Source organism: Leucopleurus acutus (genome assembly GCF_964270905.1).
Source record: "Leucopleurus acutus genome assembly, chromosome: 20".
NCBI lineage: Eukaryota > Metazoa > Chordata > Mammalia > Artiodactyla > Delphinidae > Leucopleurus > Leucopleurus acutus.
In genome coordinates, this window is record NC_139162.1 from 49,247,443 (window position 1) to 49,266,902 (window position 19,460).

Below are 19,460 nucleotides of genomic sequence, written 5' to 3' on the forward strand. Positions count from 1 at the left end.
TGGTCATCTCTCTGCCTCTGCTGCCCCAGAAACAGGCTGTGTCTGCTAGCTGTTACGTGGAACACATCACACTGAAACTTATTGGTGAACAACAGTAATCATGGTTGCAATGGGCCAGGACTGGGGGAAGGGCTCAGGATTTGGGGGGGGGGGGTCTGGCTCAGGGTGCGATCAAGTGGCGCTGGCAGCAGGGCAGCTGGGGGCTGGACAGGCATCCCTCAGCAGTCTCAGACCTCTCTCCACGCTCGCTAGTTTGCACTTCCCCACAGCATGGCTGCCTCAGGGTAGTCCGACTGCTTATACGGTGGCTGAAGCCTTCACAGAAAGTATTCCAGTGAAGCAGGCAGACGCCACATGGCTTTTTCTACCCAACCTTGGGAGTCACGGAGCGTCCCTTCGTGCCGCATTCTAATGGTTACATGCGAGTCACAAAACTGCACAGACTTAAGAGGAGGGGACGTAGACTCCCATCTCTCAGTGGAAAGAGTGTCAAGATCAGGTTGGACACAAGTGTGGGGGGGCGTCCCTGGTGGCGCAGCGGTTGGGAATCCGCCTGCCAATGCAGGGGACACGGGTTCAAGCCCTGGTCCGGGAAGATCCCACATGCCGCGGAGCAACTAAGCCCGTGCACCACAACTACTGAGCCTGAGCTCTAGAGCCCGCGAGCCACAGCTGCTGAAGCCCGCGCGCCTAGAGCCCGTGCTCCGCGACAAAGAGAAGCCACAGCAGTGAGAAGCCCGCTCCCCGCAGCTAGAGAAAAGCCCGCGCGCAGCAACAAAGACCCAACACGGCCAAAACTAAAAATAATTAATTAATTTAAAAAAAAAAGAGCGTGTGGGATGAGAGCTATTGTCACAGCCATCTTTGGAAAGTAGAGTCTGCCCCAGCTGCCACAGCAGTAATAGATTAGCCAGGCTTTGTTTATTTGGCATTGCTAGCACATGATTCCAGAGTATAGCGGGATTCGCCAAACTTAGGTCACCTGAGCTACAACGGAGGCAAACGGAGGAAAGAAACATTTGTCCTTACTGGTTTCAACAGAGGGTAACAGGCTTTCGGATGGCAGGGATTCTTCTCAATGTGGGAAGGGGATGCACATGCTAGTCATCCCTCCCTCCAAAAAGCCCATGACCATCCACCCCTTTGAACCCTCAACATCAGTATGTATCCTTTGCTCTATACTTACATTCTCTCCCCCCAAAAGTTCTCTTTTTCTTTAATTTTTTTAAATTTTTGGCTGAGTTGGTTCCTCGTTCTGCACGCGGGCTTTCTCTAGTTGCGGTGAGCGGGGGCTACTCTTCGTTGCGGTGCGTGGGCTTCTCATTGCGGTGGCTTCTCTTTGTTGCAGAGCACGGGCTCTAGGCTCGCGGGCTTCAGTAGTTGTGGCTCCCGGGCTCTAGAGCACAGGCTCAGTAGTTGTGGCGCACGGGCTTAGTTGCTCTGCGGCATGTGGGATCTTCCTGGACCGGGGCTCGAACCCGCAAATCATCACTATCCTTTCTTTCTTTCTTTCTTTCTTTTTTCTGACAACGCTGCATGGTTTGTGGGATCTTAGTTCCCCAACCAAGGATTGAACCTGGGCCCTCAGCAGTGAAACCTCGGAGTCCTAACCACTGGACCACCAGAGAATTCCCTCATTTCATATTTTTGATGCTTTAACAAACCCGGAAACTTTCTGGGACCCAGAACCTTCCTGGGAACAAGATATGTATATTTTTATCGACACAAACTTTCAGTAGTTACATTTTCCAGTGCAAGTCTGGAATCATGGGGGAATAGACATTGCCCCTCCAAATTAAAATGTGTAAGTATCTACACATGGGACAGCATGGATGGAATTGGAAAATGCATTGATTCCACAAATACTTTCTCAGCTTCTTCTCATGCCGAGCACTGTTCTAGGCACTGGAGATATAGTGGAACCAAAAACAGTTCCTGTTCTCTTGGAGCTTCTGTGCAAGACAACAAAAGATAAATATGTGGTGGTGGTAAGTGCTACAAAGGAAAAATGTAGTGAGATAAAGGGCTGGGATAGCAGGAGTTGCTAAATGAGATAGGATGGTCAAGGGAAGCTTTGTGATAAGGTGATAGAGTACAGATTTGAAGCAAGTCAGGGAGGGAGCTATGGCAGGAAAGAATGTCCCAGGAGAGGAAAGAGCAAGTGCAAAGGCCCTGAGGCTGGAACACGCCTGGTGTTGGAAGAACAGCATGGAAGCAAAGAGACCACTGTGGCAGGAACAGAGCTAGCGAGGGGGAAGAGAGGGGCAGACGGGGTCACGGAAGTAGAGGACCAGATCTAGGACCCTGTGCGCCACGGAGAGGACTTAAGCTTTTGCTCAGAGTGACAGGAGCCGTGGAAGGGTGCTGAGCAGAAGAGCGACAGCAGCTCACTCGCATTTTAATGGGATCCCTCCGGCTATTTTGTGGAAATAAATTGTAGGGGACAAAGGCAGATGATATTTCAGTACTAGTTTCTGCAAGTCTGTGAGGAACCGTGCTGGTATTTATGACTTCCCTCCTTCATCCACACTCCGTAGAATCCTCACCTAGAATCTCAGCTGCTGGGACTCTTGAGGAAGGTGGAAGGCAGGGTGCTGATGAGAGGGCGCCTAGCGTCCCAGGCAGTAGGTACATGAGCCAGGGCCAGAGCAACAGGGGAGTGGGTGCCTGGGGTCACTGTGCATAAGCTTGTCCCAGGGAGCACTTTTGTCTACGCGCGAGTTGTTTCCACGTGCGTCCTGCGATGATCTAGTGCGGGTGGGGTTTGCACATGAGCCTGTGTGCTTCTGCGTTTGAGCCTTGCAAGCCTTCCCTGAGTGCCTGCTCCGAGTCTGGCCTTTGCAGGGCGGTGTTGGGGACACAACAGTGACCGAAACAGCCCTGGCCCTCCCCTAACCGGCTCCCGGTCCAGTGGGGGAGACAGACTTGTCCCCAGACAGAGATGACCCAGAATGTGCAGGGCTGGGGTGGGGGAGCCCAGAGGAGGCGCCTGACTCAGCCTAGGGGAGCAGAGAGGGCTTCCTGGAGGAGGGGATGGTGCGGCTAATGCTAAAAGGTCACCTCTCCCAATATAACAATTGCTCTCCTGTATGGACAAGGTAGCCTTGACCAGCCTAACCAATAACTCAGAGGCTGACCTGTAATCTAAGACTTCCCTGGTGTCTGACCGGTGACCACCCCACCCCCAGCTGATCAGAGGCCCGGGGAACCTCTCCCAGCATGACCAGCTGACCCCTATTCTGACCAGTGTTGAGGGCTAGCTTCTCCCAGGTAACCAGTGAAATCTCACCCCCATCCCCCAGCCAGCATCTAGGGATTTTGTCCCAGTCAGGCTTGGTTTGTGAGGAGCTGTGCACAGTCTGATCTGTGATCCCAAGTCTGACCTGTGACCCTTCCTTCTGACCCATGGCAGGGGCTCATCCCTTCCCTCAGGTGCCCTGGCCTCCTCCCCTCCCCCACTCACCTGCTACTGCCAGCCAGATTCTCTTCCCCTCCCCCCAAAGTTGGGAGGGAGTGAAGGGAAGAGAGAGGAAGGGGGGGTGGCATTCCTGGGATTCCCTGGATGGGGGGAAGAGAGGGAGGGCCCTACGGAGGAGAGCGGAGGAAAGTGCACCCCACGGCCCCAGTATCTATCACAGAGGCCTGGGCAGACCTGGGATTTGAAGACCATTCGTTACAAGAGATTGAACTGGTGGGTTCCAGGCCACTGGTCAGACAGGAAAGCAGCCTGGCGCACTGGCCACTGGGGAGGCTTCACGGGGCATACTGGGAGAAGCCGTTCTAGGCCTCTGGTCAGGCTGGGGATTGCTGGTTGGACTGGGGAGGCCAGTGCAGGCCACTCGTTGGACCGGGACCAGCTGTTTTAAAACGATGAGACGAGCCCAGGCCACCGGCCATGGTGAGAACGGGTCCCCCGGTCAGATTGAGGGGGAGAGAGAGGGTCCGCGGTTGTCCATTGAGGTCCCCGCTCGGGACACCGGCTGGACTGGTCGGTCAGGCCACCCGCCGCGGGCGCTGGGCAGCCTGAGCCTGACACCCCACGGGCTGGGGGCGGAGGGAGCCCCGCTCCCGGCTGAGCGCTGGGAGGTCGTCTCCGGGCAGTGGGAGGTCCTGGCCCCGCGCCCGGGTTTGGGAGGGACGAGGGGGGCCGGGCGGGGCGGGGCGGGGCTACCTGGGGCGGGGCCTCTTCTCTCCAGCCCTGCGGCCGCCGAGCCCCAGCCCGGGCTCAGTTGTTTCCTCCTCTGCCGCCGCGCCCGCCGCCGCCGCCGCCGCCGCCACCCGCCACCTTGAACATGGAGCCCCCGGACGCCCGGGCCGGGGCGCGCAGGGGCCCGCGGCTGCTGGTGCTCGCGCTTCTGCTGGGGGCGCACCGAGGTATGGCTCGGGCTGAGAGCAGGGCGCGACTCAGGGGCGGCCCCTGGGGGACCCCGGGAAGGGAAGAGGGGAGGGGCTTTTACCAAGCCAGGAAGCCTAACCTGGGGACCCCAGGGAGGAGGGATATGGGAGCATGGGGTGCCCCTCCCAGTGAGAGACATGGGGACAGCCAGGCAGAGGGGCTGGGGATCCACTGCAGCGGATTAGAGGCGACCTGAGAAGTCGCGGGACCCAAGAGCGCGGGCTCTCCTCTCCCTCCCCTACTCAGACCCTGGGATCTGCCCCCAGAGGTCCAGGCTTTCAGTGGCTGGAGCTTACCCCGGCACAGAAGAGACCAAAACAGATCTACCCGCTCAAAAGTTGTCAAGTTTTGAGAGGGTCAGGGACGCTGTGTCTAGAAACCAACAAGTTACGTGCATTTGAGGGTTCTCCCCCATGTAGCTTCAGCGCCCAGACTCAAAAGGACCAGCCTGCCCCGCCTCCACCTCCATGGGAAAGGGCTGGGGCACCAGCCCTGACAGCGGAACCAAGTGTTTCCAAGTGACAGTGCCCCCTTCCCGGAGGCCCCAGATAATAAAATCCACACACCTGCATGGTGGTGGGAGGAGGGGAGGAGGCCCTGAGGCACTGGCAGCAGAGGGACAGAGAGATGAGAGAACTGGGGTAGAAAGAGATCTCTTCGTCCACCCTTGCTGTCTGCCGCTCAGACCCAGCCTAGGGTACCAGCGTGGTCCCACCTCCCTCCCAGGGGGCAGGCCTGAGCCACAGGTGGGTGCCTGGGAATCCAGGCCCCTGGCACAAGCATGGCAAGTAGTGGGTCCCCAGGGGCAGAGCTGGGCCAGGCTGGGCGGGGAAGGGACCGGAGGTTCTAAGAATTGAGAGCTCAGGCCAGGATGCCAGCCCAGAGAGTGAAAGAGCCTGCTTTCCCGATGCAAGCAGCTCTATCTGCCAGGATCCTGGGACAGGAGTGCCGGCCCTCAGCTCCCTTCTCCCTTGGGACCCAGGATCCGGGCCCTCAACCCTGTACTGTTCTGAGGTGACACACTGCTCTATCCAAGAGTCAGAGGGGCCAAGGAGCAGGCAGGGGGCTCGGGCAGGTCTGAGCCAGCCTGTCCCTCCCACATTCCTGAAACCTGCCCAGCCCTGTCCCCCTCACCGCGCCCACACACCCACCCTGCCTCAGCTCCGGCCCAGCCCCAGCCCCAGCCTCCCACTCCTGAGGGAAAGGGCCAGGGACGGGGCCGGGCCACATGGAGACTGAGAGAGACGCAGAGACCGGGAAACTAAGAGATGGAGACCCAGGGGGAGTGACACACATGCAGAGGCGGCGACTAAGATGAGAGAGAGAGACGGTTATCCCACAGCACTGTGCCAGGCCCTATGCAAAGTGCTGGAGGCAAAGGAATGAGCCCACCCAGCCCTGCGCTTGAGGGGCGTTTGATCTAGTGAGAAAAGCAAGGACAGACATGATTTGAGCCCAAGAGGATTGAATGGAGGCCACCGGGGCCCTGGGTGGCCCAGGGGAGGAGCGCTTAGTTCTGCAGGTGAAGGGCGAGATGGAGAGAAATGCTGATGGAATCTGAAGCTCAGAGGCGCAGAGATGACAGATGAAGGGAGAGAGGAGCTGGGTCCTGGGGGAGGGGCCGGGGGCCTGGACTCCTGGGTCCTGGGGGAGGAGGGGCCGGGGGCCTGCATCCTGGGTCTGAGGGGGGAGGGGTTGGGGGTCTGGATCCTGAGTCTGAGGGAGGAGGCGCTGGGGGTCTGGATCCTGGGTCTGAGGGAGGAGGGGCCAGGGGCCTGGATCCTGAGTCTGAGGGAGGAGGGGCTGGGGGTCTGGATCCTGGGTCTGGGGGAGGAGGGGCCGGGGGCCTGGATCTTGGGTCTGAGGGGTGGAGGGGTTGGGGGCCTGGATCTTGGGTCTGAGGGGGGAGGGGCCGGGGGTCTGGATTCTGGGTCTGGGGGAGGAGGGGCTGGGGCTGAGGGAGGAAGGGTTGGGGGCCTGGACTCCTGGGTCTGAGGGCGGAGGTGCTGGGGGCCTGGACTCCTGGGTCCTGGGGGAGGAGGGGCTGTGTCTGGAAGACTACCTACTGGTGGTGGTGGGAGAGAGCTCAGTCGCCCTCCCGCAGGTGCCAAGGCTGAGGTGCGCCTGTCTGTGCCCCCTCTGGTGGAGGTGATGAGGGGGGAGCCTGTCACTCTGGACTGCACCCCTTTGGGGGCCCATGACCATTTCGTGCTGGAATGGTTCCTGGTGAGTGCTGCTGGCTGGGGGCCAGGGGATGCCAGAGGGGAGCCTGAGAGTCGGGGCGCAGTGGGGCTGCAGACGTTCATTCCCTCATCAGAGCCCAAAGGCCCCTAGAAGCTCCGCCCAGCTGCCTTTCCATTTTGCAGGTGGGGACGTGGAGGCGCAGCAAGGGGGAGGCCCTCTCCAGGGTCCCCTGGTGTCTAGGCACAGCCGAGGCTAGAATGAGGACGTACCCCTCAGAGCGCTGGCTCTTGAGAGAGGACATTTAGAGGCAGACACCCAGAAAGCAAGAGCCTGGGGGGTGGGACCAAAGAGAAAAAGGAAAGAGAGGGGAGAGGGAGACAGGTGGGAACAGAGGGAGATGGAGAACGAGGGAGCCAGAGAGAGGAAAATGTGACAACAGACGGGGAGCAGGGGTGGGAGGGGTGGAGAGAGGGACAGAGGGACCAGAGAGAGAGAGAGAGAACGTGAGGCAGAGAGATCCACGGAGCAGCAGAAAGGGACATGGAGGCGGGAGGGCCGGGCTGACCGGGCAGCCCCCAGCTGAGGCGCTCCTCCGCCCACAGGCCGACCGCACTGGGGTCCGCCACCGCCTGGCCTCAGCCGAGCTGCACGGCACTGAGCTCCAGGACAAGGTGCACGACTCCCGGGGCCGCAGCCCGCCATACCAGCTGGACTCCCGGGGGCGTCTGGTGCTGGCCGAGGCCCAGGTGGGCGACGAGCAGGACTACGTGTGCTTGGTGAGGGCGGGGGCCGCGGGCACTGCCGAGGCCACCGCGAGGCTCAATGTGTTCGGTGAGTGTCTGGGCCCCCCCCCACTAGCTGCCCTGGGAAGGGGCAGGCCGGTGAGAACCCCGGGAAGGGGCTCCTCACATAACATCTCTCCCGTAGCGAAACCAGAGGCCACCGAGGTCTCCCCCAACAGAGGGACGCTGTCTGTGATGGAGGATTTCGCCCAGGAGGTACCTCGGGCCACACCTTGATTCTAGGGTTCTGGGGGCGGAGGGGGCTGGGGACCTGGTCTCCTGCATCCTAAGGGCAGGAGGGGCTGGAGGCTTGGGCTTCCTAGTCTGAGGAATGGGGTGCTGGGAGCTGGACTCCTGCATCTGGCTAGGGAGAAACCCTAAGGGAGGGGGACCCAGACTTCAGGGTCCTGGCTCCGAGCCCATTGCGGCCCTGTGTCTGTCCCAGATAGCCACCTGCAACAGTCGCAATGGGAACCCGGCCCCGCAGATCACGTGGTACCGGAACGGGCAGCGCCTGGAGGTGCCCATGGAGGTGAACTCCGGTGAGCGCGCGGGAGCCCAGCTAGACTCCCTGGGGGCTGCGGCGGAACGGGGCCAGGCTGGCTGACCCCCTCGTCCTTCCCTCTCTCCCAGAGGGCTATATGACCAGCCGCACAGTCCGGGAGGCCTCGGGCCTGCTGTCTCTCACCAGCACCCTCTACCTGCGGCTCCACAAGGCCGACCGGGACGCCAGCTTCCACTGCTCCGTGCACTACCGCCTGCCCACAGGCCGGCACGGCCGCCTGGACAGCCCTTCCTTCCACCTCACCCTGCACTGTGAGTCCATGCCGGCCTCTGACCGCCCTGACCTTGGACTCTGCACCTCACTGTGGCCTGACCCTCCAGGCAGACCCATGAACCGCCACTCCCCTCTGACCTTCCACTCCCTTAGCTCAGTTCGTACGGGCTTCTGGCCTTTGACCTCTGAGCTCAAATGGTAGCACGAGCCCCACCCTGACTTCTGACGCCCCCCATAGCACCCTGAACCCCACGGAGTTTCATGACTAAACGTTGTACCCCATCCTTTCACACCACTTTGGGTCCCCTGAATCTCACATTGACCTGTCACTCACACCGACCTCTGACCCTTGACCTGTTCTCTCAGCCTATCTCAACCTCTGACCTCGGGTCCCTGATCTCAGAATAAGTGCGAACCTGAGCCTTAAAGATAGAACCTCAAAAAAAAAAAAGAAAGAACCTCTAACCTTTCACTGACCTCTCTCCCTTAATCCAGCCCTACCTTTTACAGTTGACCCTTTTCATGAGTCTGCCCTTTCCCTTAGATCCCACGGAGCACGTGCAGTTCTGGTTGGGCAGCCCGTCCACTACTGCAGGCTGGGTTCGCGAGGGTGACTCTGTCCAGCTGTTCTGCCGGGGGGATGGCAGCCCCAACCCGGAGTACACGTTTTTCCGTCTTCAGGTAACTCACCCCATCATTCCCTTGGAACCGCCAACCTCTGACCTCTGCAACATACTCACCTGCACCAACTTCTGACCTTTCATGCGGGTGGTGCCTGGCTTAGCAGGGCACCTGTCCGGTGACCCAGGAGCTATCTGGACCTCTGACCTCTGATTTGAGAGAGTCCTGACCCACCGTGATGCCTGACTTGGATGACCCCTGACCTAGCATGACCCTGCCAGCCTAAGGCATCTCCTGAACCAGGTTCCTCATTCCTGGTCCCCCAGGACAAGCAGGAGGATGTGCTAAAAACAAATCTCGAGGGGAACTTGACCCTGGAAGGGGTGCAGCGGAGCCAGAGCGGGACCTACGGCTGCAGGGTGGAAGACTACGACGCTGCCGAGGACGCAGAGCTCTCCAAAACCCTGGAGCTACACGTGGCCTGTGAGAGCCCCGGGAGGGCGGGAGGGGGTGCCTGGCACCAGCCGCCTCCTCACCCTCACCCCTCCGCGGCCTGCCTCCAGCCCTTTCTGTGGTCCCTGCCCTGGTCCAGATGCCCCAGGCCCCTCCAGTCTCCCACACAAGGCAGCCAGAGAGCCCTTTCCAAAGCATAAACACCTGACCTTCCCCTGCTTGGAACCTGCCGTGGCTCCCCAGTGCTCTCGGGAGAAAATCCACATGCCTCACCATGGCCTTCGAGGCCCACCTGGCTGGCCTCACCTTCGGCGGACCCTTCTTCCGGCCAAGGCATTCACCCCATCACACCACAAGCTCCTCTCCTCTTTCCTACGATAACTCCCCATCCTCTCTACCATCCATTCCGGATCAATCTCATGGGTCCCAGTCTTCTAAGAAGCCTTCTCTGTCCACCTGCACCCAAGCCCTGTGTGAAGGCTCTGTCCCTCCTCCACGCTCCTTCCACCTCCCTTCCTGGGGCTAGACCCAGTGCCAGATGTTAGGGACAGCTCTGTGAACAAGACAGCCCAGTCCCTGCCACCACAGAGCTCCAGGTCCGGGAGGGGAGACAGATGGTAAACACTGAACAAGGCACTTTGAGTAGCAATCCTGCGTCTACAGAGACTAACACAGAGGGATGGGATGAGGAATTGCCCGGCGAGCGGGAATTATTTTAGATCGGGGGTGTTGAAGGCTGCGTCCCTAGGAAGCAGATTCTGACTACAGGCAGGAAACTTACGGGGAGCGCCTTGGGATCCACACCTATTGGGGGGTGGGGAGGGGAAGGAAGCAGGATTGGGCAGGGGGGGAAGTTGGGCTTCAGTCTAAGGAAGACCTCGGTCGGTCCCTCAGGGCACTTGGAGGCTGGGATATCCCCAGTTGGGGCGTGGGGGCCGGGCCTTTATACCGCCCACGTCAACCCATTATTGGATGTGGGCTGCCTGGGGGAGGAGGGGACATGACCTTGAACGAGGGGCTTTCTGAGGCTCAGGCAGTTTCCAGAGCCGGCTGACAGCTGAGGGCTGACAGCTGACACCCTTCTCAACAGCTGGGGGAACAAATCCTTCAGTGCCGAAGGGGAAGCCTGAGTGTCCACAACAGAGGGTCAGAGAGGCCTCTCTGAGAAGGGGGAGTTTGAGTAGGAAACCAAAGAATGGAATCAGAAATACAAAGAGCCAGAAAAAGAGCATTCCAAGCCAAGGAAACAGCACATGCAAAGGCCCTGAGGCAGGACCCAACTTGGCATATACTGTAGAACAACAGGGAGAGAATAGGGTAGCTGGAGCTCCTGGGATAAGGGGGGAGGGTGGGAGATGAGGTTGAAGCAGTGGGCAGGGTCGACCAGGCAGAGTTTTTTGGCTTCATCAAGGAATGTGGCCTTGATGCCCACGGTACTGGGGAAGCACCGCAGGATTTTAAGCAGAGGCAAGGGCTGACCAGTGTGTGTTTTGAAAAGATCCCCCTGGCTGCCCAGCAGAGGATGGACCAGAGAGGATAAGAGTCTTGCCCAGTAGGGAGACCAGTGAGGAGGTGACTGCAGCCATGAAGGCAGTTGGACCCTGGGGTCAGAGATGGAAAGAAGGGAGAAGATCCATTTGCGGGGGGCGCGGCGCAGAGCAGAGAAATATTTGCTAAAAGGATGGGTAGTACAGAGGAGAAGGCCAGGGTGTGGGTGGTTAAGTCAAAGAAGGAGCGCCTCACACCTCCAAGGTTATCCATTAACCTTGGGCCCAGACATCAGCTCTGGAGGCAAGTGGCCGAGGTGGGCATGTATTTTGGAGTTAGATTCCTAGATCTGGGCTCCAGGTCCTGGCTGGGAGAGTGGAGAGTTCATGGCGCTGGGGAGAACTTGGCGTTCTCTGCTGACGATTGTCCGTTCACGTCTGCACCCCCAACAGCCCTGGAGAGTCCCTAGCCGAGTGGGTGAGGGTCCGGGGAAGGTGACAGTCTGTACCCCCCCCTCCAGACCTGGACCCCCTGGAGCTCAGCACTGGGGAGGAGCTTTCCTTACCCCTGGGCAACAGCACAGCTGTGAACTGCTCCGTGCGAGGCCTGCCCACCCCAGCCCTACGCTGGACCAAGGTGAGAGGGAAAGACATCCCCCCAGCACAGGACCCCCCCGCTCCCATCGACCCCTCCCTTCTCTCAGGGCCGGCCTGACCTTCTCTTTCTCTCCCCACCCAGGACTCGGTACCCCTGGGGGACAGCCCCACGCTCTCCCTCCACTCCGTCACCTTCGATTCCGCCGGCACCTACACGTGTGAGGCCTCCATGCCCACGGTCCCCGTCCTTAGTCGCACCCGAAGCTTCGAGTTGCTGGTCCAAGGTTTGGGGGCGGGAGAGCAGGGGTAGTTTGGGAGAGTGGGGGGCCAGGACCAAGCAAGACAGGGTCCACAGCTGGTCCTCCTCTCTCTCCTCGTTCTCTCTCCCTCTGTCCCCTTCCCCGGGGTGCCTCCCGCTCACCTCCTTCCCACCCCACCACCCGCAGGCCCACCGGAGTTAAGGGCAGAGGAGACTCAGCCCAAGGCAGAGGGCGGCTGGAGGGAAGGAAGTGAAGTCAGGCTGACCTGCTACGCACGCGGCTACCCAGAGCCCAAACTCAGCTGGAGCCAGTTGGGCGGCAGCGTAAGGGACCCTCCTCTGCATCCCGAACCCTCTGGCACCCTCCCCAAGTCCCTGCCCCCCAACGGTCCAAGCACTGTGTGTCACCCACCCCACGCCCCTTCGCCGACCACTTCCTCTTCACCTGTGCCCTCACCCGAGCCCTTGGCCCCGTGGGCCCAGGCCTGACACGAGCCTCCACAGCTAGCAGAGCCAGCCCCCGGAGGCCAGGGCTGGGTGAGCAGCTCCCTGACCCTGAAGGTGACCAGTGCCTTGAGCCGAGATGGCGTCTCCTGTGAGGCCTCCAACCCCTACGGGAGCGACCGGCACGTCTTCCACTTCGGCACTGGTGAGTGACCGCAGTGGTGGGACAGGAGCCGGGTGCGGGGCAGACAGCGCTGCTGGCTGACCGCCTCCCCCTCCGTCCTGCCCCGCAGTGGCCCCCCAGACCTCCCAGGCTGGAGTTGCGGTCATGGCCGTGGCCGTCAGCGTGGGCCTACTGCTCTTCATCGTGGCCGCCTTCTACTGCATGAGACGCAAGGGGCAACCCGGCTGCTGCCGGCGGGGGGAGAAGGGATCTCCGTGAGTGGCGTGCCACCTTGAAATTGACCTCTCGAACCCAGCTCTGACCTCACCCCCAACCTCTACCCCAAACCAACCACATCCCCAACTCCAGCTCCGTCGCCAGTAAGGTGCCGTCCCATCTCCGACCTCAGAGCTGATGCATGACCATGCCCTCCCCCATCCTCATCCCCAGCTACAGCCCCACCCAACCCATAAGCACCTCCCGACCCCCCCAAGCCCACCTTAACCCCAGTCCCATCCCCCGTCTCATCCCCACCTCTGATCCCAACCCCAACCCATAACTATGCCCAAACCCACCCCAACCCCAGTTTAACCCCATCTGTACCCCAGCCTCCTCTGCCGCAACTCCAACCCCAAACCCAACCCATAACCGTCACCAAACCCGTCCCCGTCTAACCTCCATGTCTCCATCCTCAGCCCTGACACATAAACATCCCCATCTCCAACCCCAATCCTGGCCATGCCCCTAACCTCACCCCACACTCCAGCTTCCTGTCCATCCCCAGCCCCTCCCCCAGCCGCATCCTCAACTCCAGCCCGTACCCAGCACCAAAGGCAGCTTCAGCCACATGCCCATCCCCAAGGCCCCCCTGCAAACCCCATCCCGTTCCCATTCCTAGCTCCGAACCCATCCCCATCTGACCTCATCTCCAAGCGCAGCCACACGGCCGCCCTCGGCTCCAGTCCACAGCCATCCCCACACCCATCCTCCCAACCGACCCCAGCGACATCCCCAGCTCCAACTCCAACAGCATCTTCGACCGTGGCCTCAGCCTATACCCAACCCCAGTGCCACTACCACCTCCTACCCCATCCCGACCGTTCCCACCCGTCCCCAAGTCCATCCCCATCCAACACACGCCGTGCCCATCTCTTTCCCTGGCCGCGACCACCTCCAACATGCTGCCTCCTCCCACTAGGCCACCTGGGGAACCTGAGCTGAGCCACTCGGGGTCAGAGCGGCCGGAGCAGACGGGCCTTCTCGTGGGGGGTGCCTCTGGAGGAGCCAGGCATGGGAGCAGGGGCTTTGGAGATGAGGTGGGTGAGGGCCTGGGCACCCTGGTGAGAGGGGAGTGCCGGGGGTGGCACAGCCTCTATGAGCCCAGGCTGACCCCTCCATCTTCTCCCCAGTGCTGAGCCCGAGGACCTCCCAGAGGCAGTCACTGAACCCGACCTGGAGTTGCGGGCACCAGAAAACCAGCCCTGCCCACGCCTCCGCCTGCCCCCGCCTTCCCGGCCTCCCCTCATCCCTCTCAGGCCCTCCCTTCCTTCCTCTGTAGGCTGGGCAGGGACCACAGCAGCCCTACCGCTGCTGGGAGGGAGGAGACCTTCCTCCAGGGAGTATGACTCTCCCAGGCCCCAGAATAGCTCCTGGACCCAAGCCCAAGGCCTGGCCTGGGACGAGACTCGAGGGTCGGCTGGCCGGGGCTATTTTTACCTCCTGTCTCCACTGCTGGTCCCCCCACCTGACGTCCTGCTGCAGAGTCTGACACTGGATCCCCACCTCACCCCCCACCCCTGCCCTCGCCCCCTCATCTGTGGACACTGGAGTCTGGAATAAATGCTGTCTGTCACATGGACACCATCCTGTGGCCAGAGCCTCCTCCGGGGGATGAAAGGGGAAAGAGGCGCAGGTGATGTTCCCCTCCCCCCTGGCCCTCCCGCCCCCTTGCTGCACCTCGGGAGAATCTGATGTCACGGAGAAAGAAATGAGAGAGAGAGAGAGAGAGAAAGAGGCGACTCAGCTGGATGAGGGTGGAGGAGAGAGGTGCTGGGGGTCCAGAGGGAGGTGAGCCTGGCCCCTGAGGACCAGTGCCTATTTGCGGGGTGGGGTGCCACCCCCTTAAGTAAAAGTTCCCAGTCTCTCTTGCCAGAGACCCAGGGGAATTGAAGTTTCCAGAGGAAAAGCTCTCTCTGAGCCGTAGAGTGGGTGGAATTAGGGATTTAGCTGTCTACTCTGAGGGTGGCCTGTTGCCAGCAGTTGAGGACTCCCTGGGGGAGGAGGGGTGACTTGGAGGAACCCCAGTGAAGGGGCCTGGGGCAGAGAGAAGAGAGGGTAGAAACAGCAAGGCCAGCTAGAGAGACTTACTGAGGCAGAGGAAGAGGGATTTGAAAGGAGGAGAGAGAGGCTTAAGGGGAGGTAGAGGGATGGACTGGGGCGGCTCAGAGAAGAGAGAGAGCCATTGAGTCAGACAGAGATTTGGGGAGAGAGGCAAAGACAGACTAATACAGGCATACCTTGGACCTATTTCCAGTGCAGTTCCAGACCACGGCAATAAAGCAAATATCACAATAAAGCGTGTCACATGAGTTTTTTGGTTTTCCAGTGCATGTAAGTTATGTTTGCATTATACTGTAGGCTAGTAAGTGTGCGATAGCGTTATGCCAAAAAAAAACAATGTGGGACTTCCCTGGTGGCGCAGTGGTTAAGAATCCGCCTGCCAATGCAGGGGACACGGGTTCAAGCCCTGGTCAGGGACGATCCCACATGCCGCGGAGCAACTAAACCCGTGAGCCACAACTACTGAGCCTGAGCTCTAGAGCCCGCGAGCCACAACTACTGAAGCCCACGCACCTAGAGCCCGTGCTCCGCAACAAGAGAAGCGACCGCAATGAGAAGCCCGCGCACCACAACGAAGAGTAGCCCCCGCTCACCACAACTAGAGAAAGCCCGTGCACAGCAGTGAAGACCCAATGCACCCAAAATAAATAAATAAATTTATTTTAAAAACTAAAAAAGCAATGTACATACCTTAACTAAAAAACACATTCTTGTTAAAAACACTAATCATCTGAGCCTTCAGTGAGTCCCAGCAGTCACATCAAAGGTCACTGATCACAGATCACCATAACAAACAGAATAACAATGAGGAAGTTTGAAATATTGCAAGAATTATCAGCAGAGACAGGAAGCGAGCCAAGGCTGTTGGGAAAATGGCGCCAACGGACTCCCTCGACACAGGGTCGCCACGAACCTGCAGTTTGTGAAAAATGCAGTATCTGGGACGCGCAATAAAGCAAAATGCCATAAAGAGAGGTAGGCCTGTAGAGACAAAGACAGAAACACAGAACTGGGATTCAGAGAGATCCTTCCAGTTAGAAAGGAAGAGAAAAAATGTTTGAAAGGAGCAGCTCCGAAGCAGGAGGAGGGGGCTGGGGGGGGGGGGCGGACGGACATGTGTGACTTTGGGCAAGTGACTTCACCTCCCTGAGTCCATCAGATGGAGATAAATCACACTTGGGCCGTGGATGGCCACTGTGAGAAGTGAGAGCAGCCATCCCTGTGCAATGCATGCTGGGATGTCTCTGCAGGTGACCCCACCCCCTGTCATCAGTTTACTCAGCCACGAAGTGGACCAAATGGGATCTGTGGCCGTGCGAAGTTGGACGCCCAGAGGCCCCAGAGCAGAAGAGCTCACAGTGGCCGAATAAAGGTGCTCAAAGCCCATGGTTTATTGAATCAGATTAGAACAAACGTGAGAAGCAAGAGAGTTGGGGCGCAAGCAATCAAAGGGCCCCCTACCTGACCCCTGGTGTCCATATGGCTCTCTTGTCCTTTCACTGTGGTGTGGTCTCCATGCCCAGAGTCGAGGGGGAGCCAGGAGACTCTGCACCCAGAAGATGCCAGGGCCACATGGGGGCAAATGCGCTCGGCCACACCTGCAGCTGGAGGAAAATGTGCTTGGTGGCCATGGCTTTTACCTGCATGACATACGTGGGCACAGGACTCACCAAGCAGAGTGAGAGTCACCAGCGAGAAATACCTTAAGGACTCTCAGATACTTGGGGCTTACTCGATCTTTCCATCCTTCCCCTCTACGTTCAGCTCACCTTTTTAATCCAAGTATAGTTGATTTACAATGTTGTGTTAGTTTCTGCTGTACAGCAAAGTGATTCAGTTATACATATATATACATTCGGTTTCATATTCTTTTCCACTATGGTTTATCACAGGATATTGAATAGAGTTCCCTTGGACCTTGTTGTTTATCCATTCTATATGTAATAGTTTGCGTCTGCTAATCCCAAACTCCCAATCCATCCCTCCCTCCCCAGGTGAATATTCTTTTAAAAGAAAAATACAGCAGGGCTTCCCTTGTGGCGCAGTGGTTAAGAATCCGTCTGCCAATGCGGGGGACACAGGTTCGAACGATGGTCCGGGAAGATCCCACATGCCGTGGAGCAACAAAGCCCGTGCGCCACAACTACTGAGCCCGTGTGCTGCAACTACTGAAGCCCGTGTGCCCAGAGCCCGTGATCCGCAACAAGAGAAGCCACCACAATGAGAAGCCCGTGCACCGCAACGAAGAGTAGCCCCCCCCCCCCACTCACTGCAACTAGAGAAAGCCCTCGTGTAGCAATGAAGACCCAATGCAGCCAAAAATAAATAAATAAATAAAAATACAGCGGACACACATAAAAATCATAGGGTGGTTGGGAGAATTTGATAACTGTGGAAAGTGTTTGGTGCAAAGCCTTGCACAGAGCATGTGTTCATTATTATTATTGTTATTATTATTATCATATCATCATTAATGGAAAATGGAGGGACAGAAAGAAAAGCAAGGAAGGGACCAGGTGGAGAGAGGTACCACTCTAAGGACAGATATTGGTGAAGGGGGATTTGGGGAGCTGGAGAGGGAGTGAACAGATGGCTGGGGGAGGGGAGAAAGGGGACCCCAGGGAGGAAGGGGTGCTCCGCCCAGCACCTGGTCCCGGAGTTAATGAAGGGAGGGTCCTGGCCTGTCTCCCAGTAGGGCATATATTTGCATAAGGTCCCTTATCTGCATGGCATCCCAGGCAATTTGCATACAGATGGTAGCCTGCGCCCTCCTCAGTCTGACCCCTCCTCCCACCTTGGCCACGGGTCTGGTGGAAGGGGGAGAGGGGGAGGAATGAACCACCAGGATCTGGGGCTCCAGGAAGTGAAGGGAAGTTTGGAGTGGACTCCCCTTGCTCCTCAACTTTCTCTGGCTCCCTATTGTTTTCAGGACCTGCTAAGGTGTTGCCCCTCACACACCCACTGCTCTCTCTCTCACACCTTGTGCCTTTGTGACTTTACTATTCCTCCCACCTGGAACGTCCTTCCTCGTTTTCTCCAGCTGTAACAAGGCTTGCCTGTCCTTCAAAGCCAGGACATCTTGAAGAATTCTGACAAGTTTTCACTCCCTGTTCCTTGCCCTTGGAACTTTACTGGAATTTGTGCCACCTCTGGACTCGTGCAGATTTTATTAGTAAAGATATGCTTCGTTGCAAGTGACAAAAAACTGAAGCCAGAAAGTTGTGTAAGTGAAAAGGGAAAATTATTCACTCATATAACCAGGAAGATCAAAGGCAAAGGTTGACTACCTTCAGGCATAGCTGGATCCAGGGGCTCAAATAGTCTCATCAGAAAACTGTCTTTTTCTTTTTTTTTATAAGGGAGGTTTATCCTTTTTTTTTTTTAATTTATTTTTGGCTGCATTGGGTCTTCATTGCTGCAAACAGAGGCTACTCTTCGTGGCGGTGCACGGGCTTCTCATTGCCATGGCTTCTCTTGTTGCGGAGCACGGGATCTAGGCACGTGGGCTTCAGTAGCTGTGGCACACGGGCTTGGTTGCTCCACGGCATGTGGGATCTTCCCGGAACAGAGCTCAAACCCGTGTCCCCTGCATTGGTAGGTGGATTCTTAACCACTGCGCCCCCAGGGAAACCCAGAAAGCTGTCGTTTTCCATTTCTCAGCTCTGTTGTCCTCCATGCACGGACAGGGTCTTTTGCCTCTGGAGGCACCTATAGTACCAGATTTCTACACTACAAGTTTAGCAACCCCCATCAAAAGAGGGTGTCCCTTTCCTATTAGTTCAAGCAGAAGTCTCAGGGCTAATTCTTATTGGTCAGGAATGGGCCCCACCCCCATCACTGAACCAATCCCTGTGGCCAGGGGATCGAATGCTCCGATTGGCCAGGACTGGCCAGGCTCACTCTGAACCAGAAGGGCTTAGTATGGAAGAGGTTACTGGGCGGGTAACCTCTTCAGAGGTTCAGAGGTTACCAGCTCCATCAGGAAGCCTTTGGCCCTGTGCCCCTATCTCCTGGTAGTTATGGCTCTTCAGTGAACTGTCACCTCTGAGACTCCTTGACACTGGAAATTAACTCCCCAGGTATGAGACCCACCCAGTCATTTGTCAACAAACACACAGGCAGTGCTCAACCTTATCCATGTGACGGGGGGCATGAAACTCTAGCCTACCACCCTCCTGGGCCTTCCCTCCTGGGCTCACCCCAGCTCACAAAGAATAGCCAGGAGACAGCTGAGCACGCTCCTTGACAGACCAGGAGAAGAATGGGTGCTAAGGGGGGCTTCCTGGAAGAAGTCTCCCTGGGGACTGGTTATTTTATTCAAGGGAGAAATGGGGGAAGGGAGAGAATTTTACAAAGCAAGTTAGTAGCAAAGATGGCACTAACCCAAGAGATCCTGGCCTTAGTCTGGCCCCAGATGGGGAGAAGACAGAGAGTTCTAGAGAGAATTTATTATGTACCTACAGTAGTTCTCCCTTATTTGTGGAGGGTATGTTCCAAGACCCCCAGTGGAAACATAGATTGTACTGAACCCTACATATACAATGTTTTTTCCTATGCATACATCCCTGTGACAAACTTTAATTTATAAATGAGGCACAGTAAGAGAATATCTGAATTGCCAGCATCTTTTTTTTTTCTTTTGGCCACGCCCTGTGGCATGAGAAATCTTATTTCCCCCACCAGGGGGCGAACCCGTGCCCCCTGCAGTGGAAGCATGGAGTCTTAACCACTGGACCGCCAGGGAAGTCCCCAGCATTGCTATTCTTGTGCTTTGGGGCCATTATTAAGTAAAATAGGGTTACTTGGACATAAGCACCGTGATACCGCCGCAGTCGATCTGATAGATCTGATAACAGAGACGGCTACTAAGTGACTCACAGGCAGGTAGTGTATAAGTGAGGATATGCTGGACAAAGGGACGATTTACGTCTAGGGCTCGAGACTTCATCACGCTAC

General features: G+C 57.8%; 1 protein-coding gene across 1 annotated transcript; it reads left to right on the top strand.

Annotated features, from left to right (window-relative positions):
• Positions 1-4,250: 4,250 nt before the first annotated feature.
• On the top strand, positions 4,251-14,729 carry BCAM (basal cell adhesion molecule (Lutheran blood group)). The gene is made up of 15 exons (XM_082862626.1): positions 4,251-4,374; positions 6,501-6,622; positions 7,183-7,411; positions 7,508-7,578; positions 7,808-7,904; positions 7,996-8,178; positions 8,685-8,821; positions 9,088-9,244; positions 11,223-11,338; positions 11,441-11,582; positions 11,745-11,881; positions 12,062-12,206; positions 12,295-12,439; positions 13,363-13,480; positions 13,574-14,729. The coding sequence occupies exons 1-15, from the start codon at positions 4,293-4,295 to the stop codon at positions 13,577-13,579; spliced, it is 1,887 nt and encodes a 628-aa protein (XP_082718752.1). The 5' UTR covers positions 4,251-4,292; the 3' UTR covers positions 13,580-14,729.
• Positions 14,730-19,460: the final 4,731 nt, after the last annotated feature.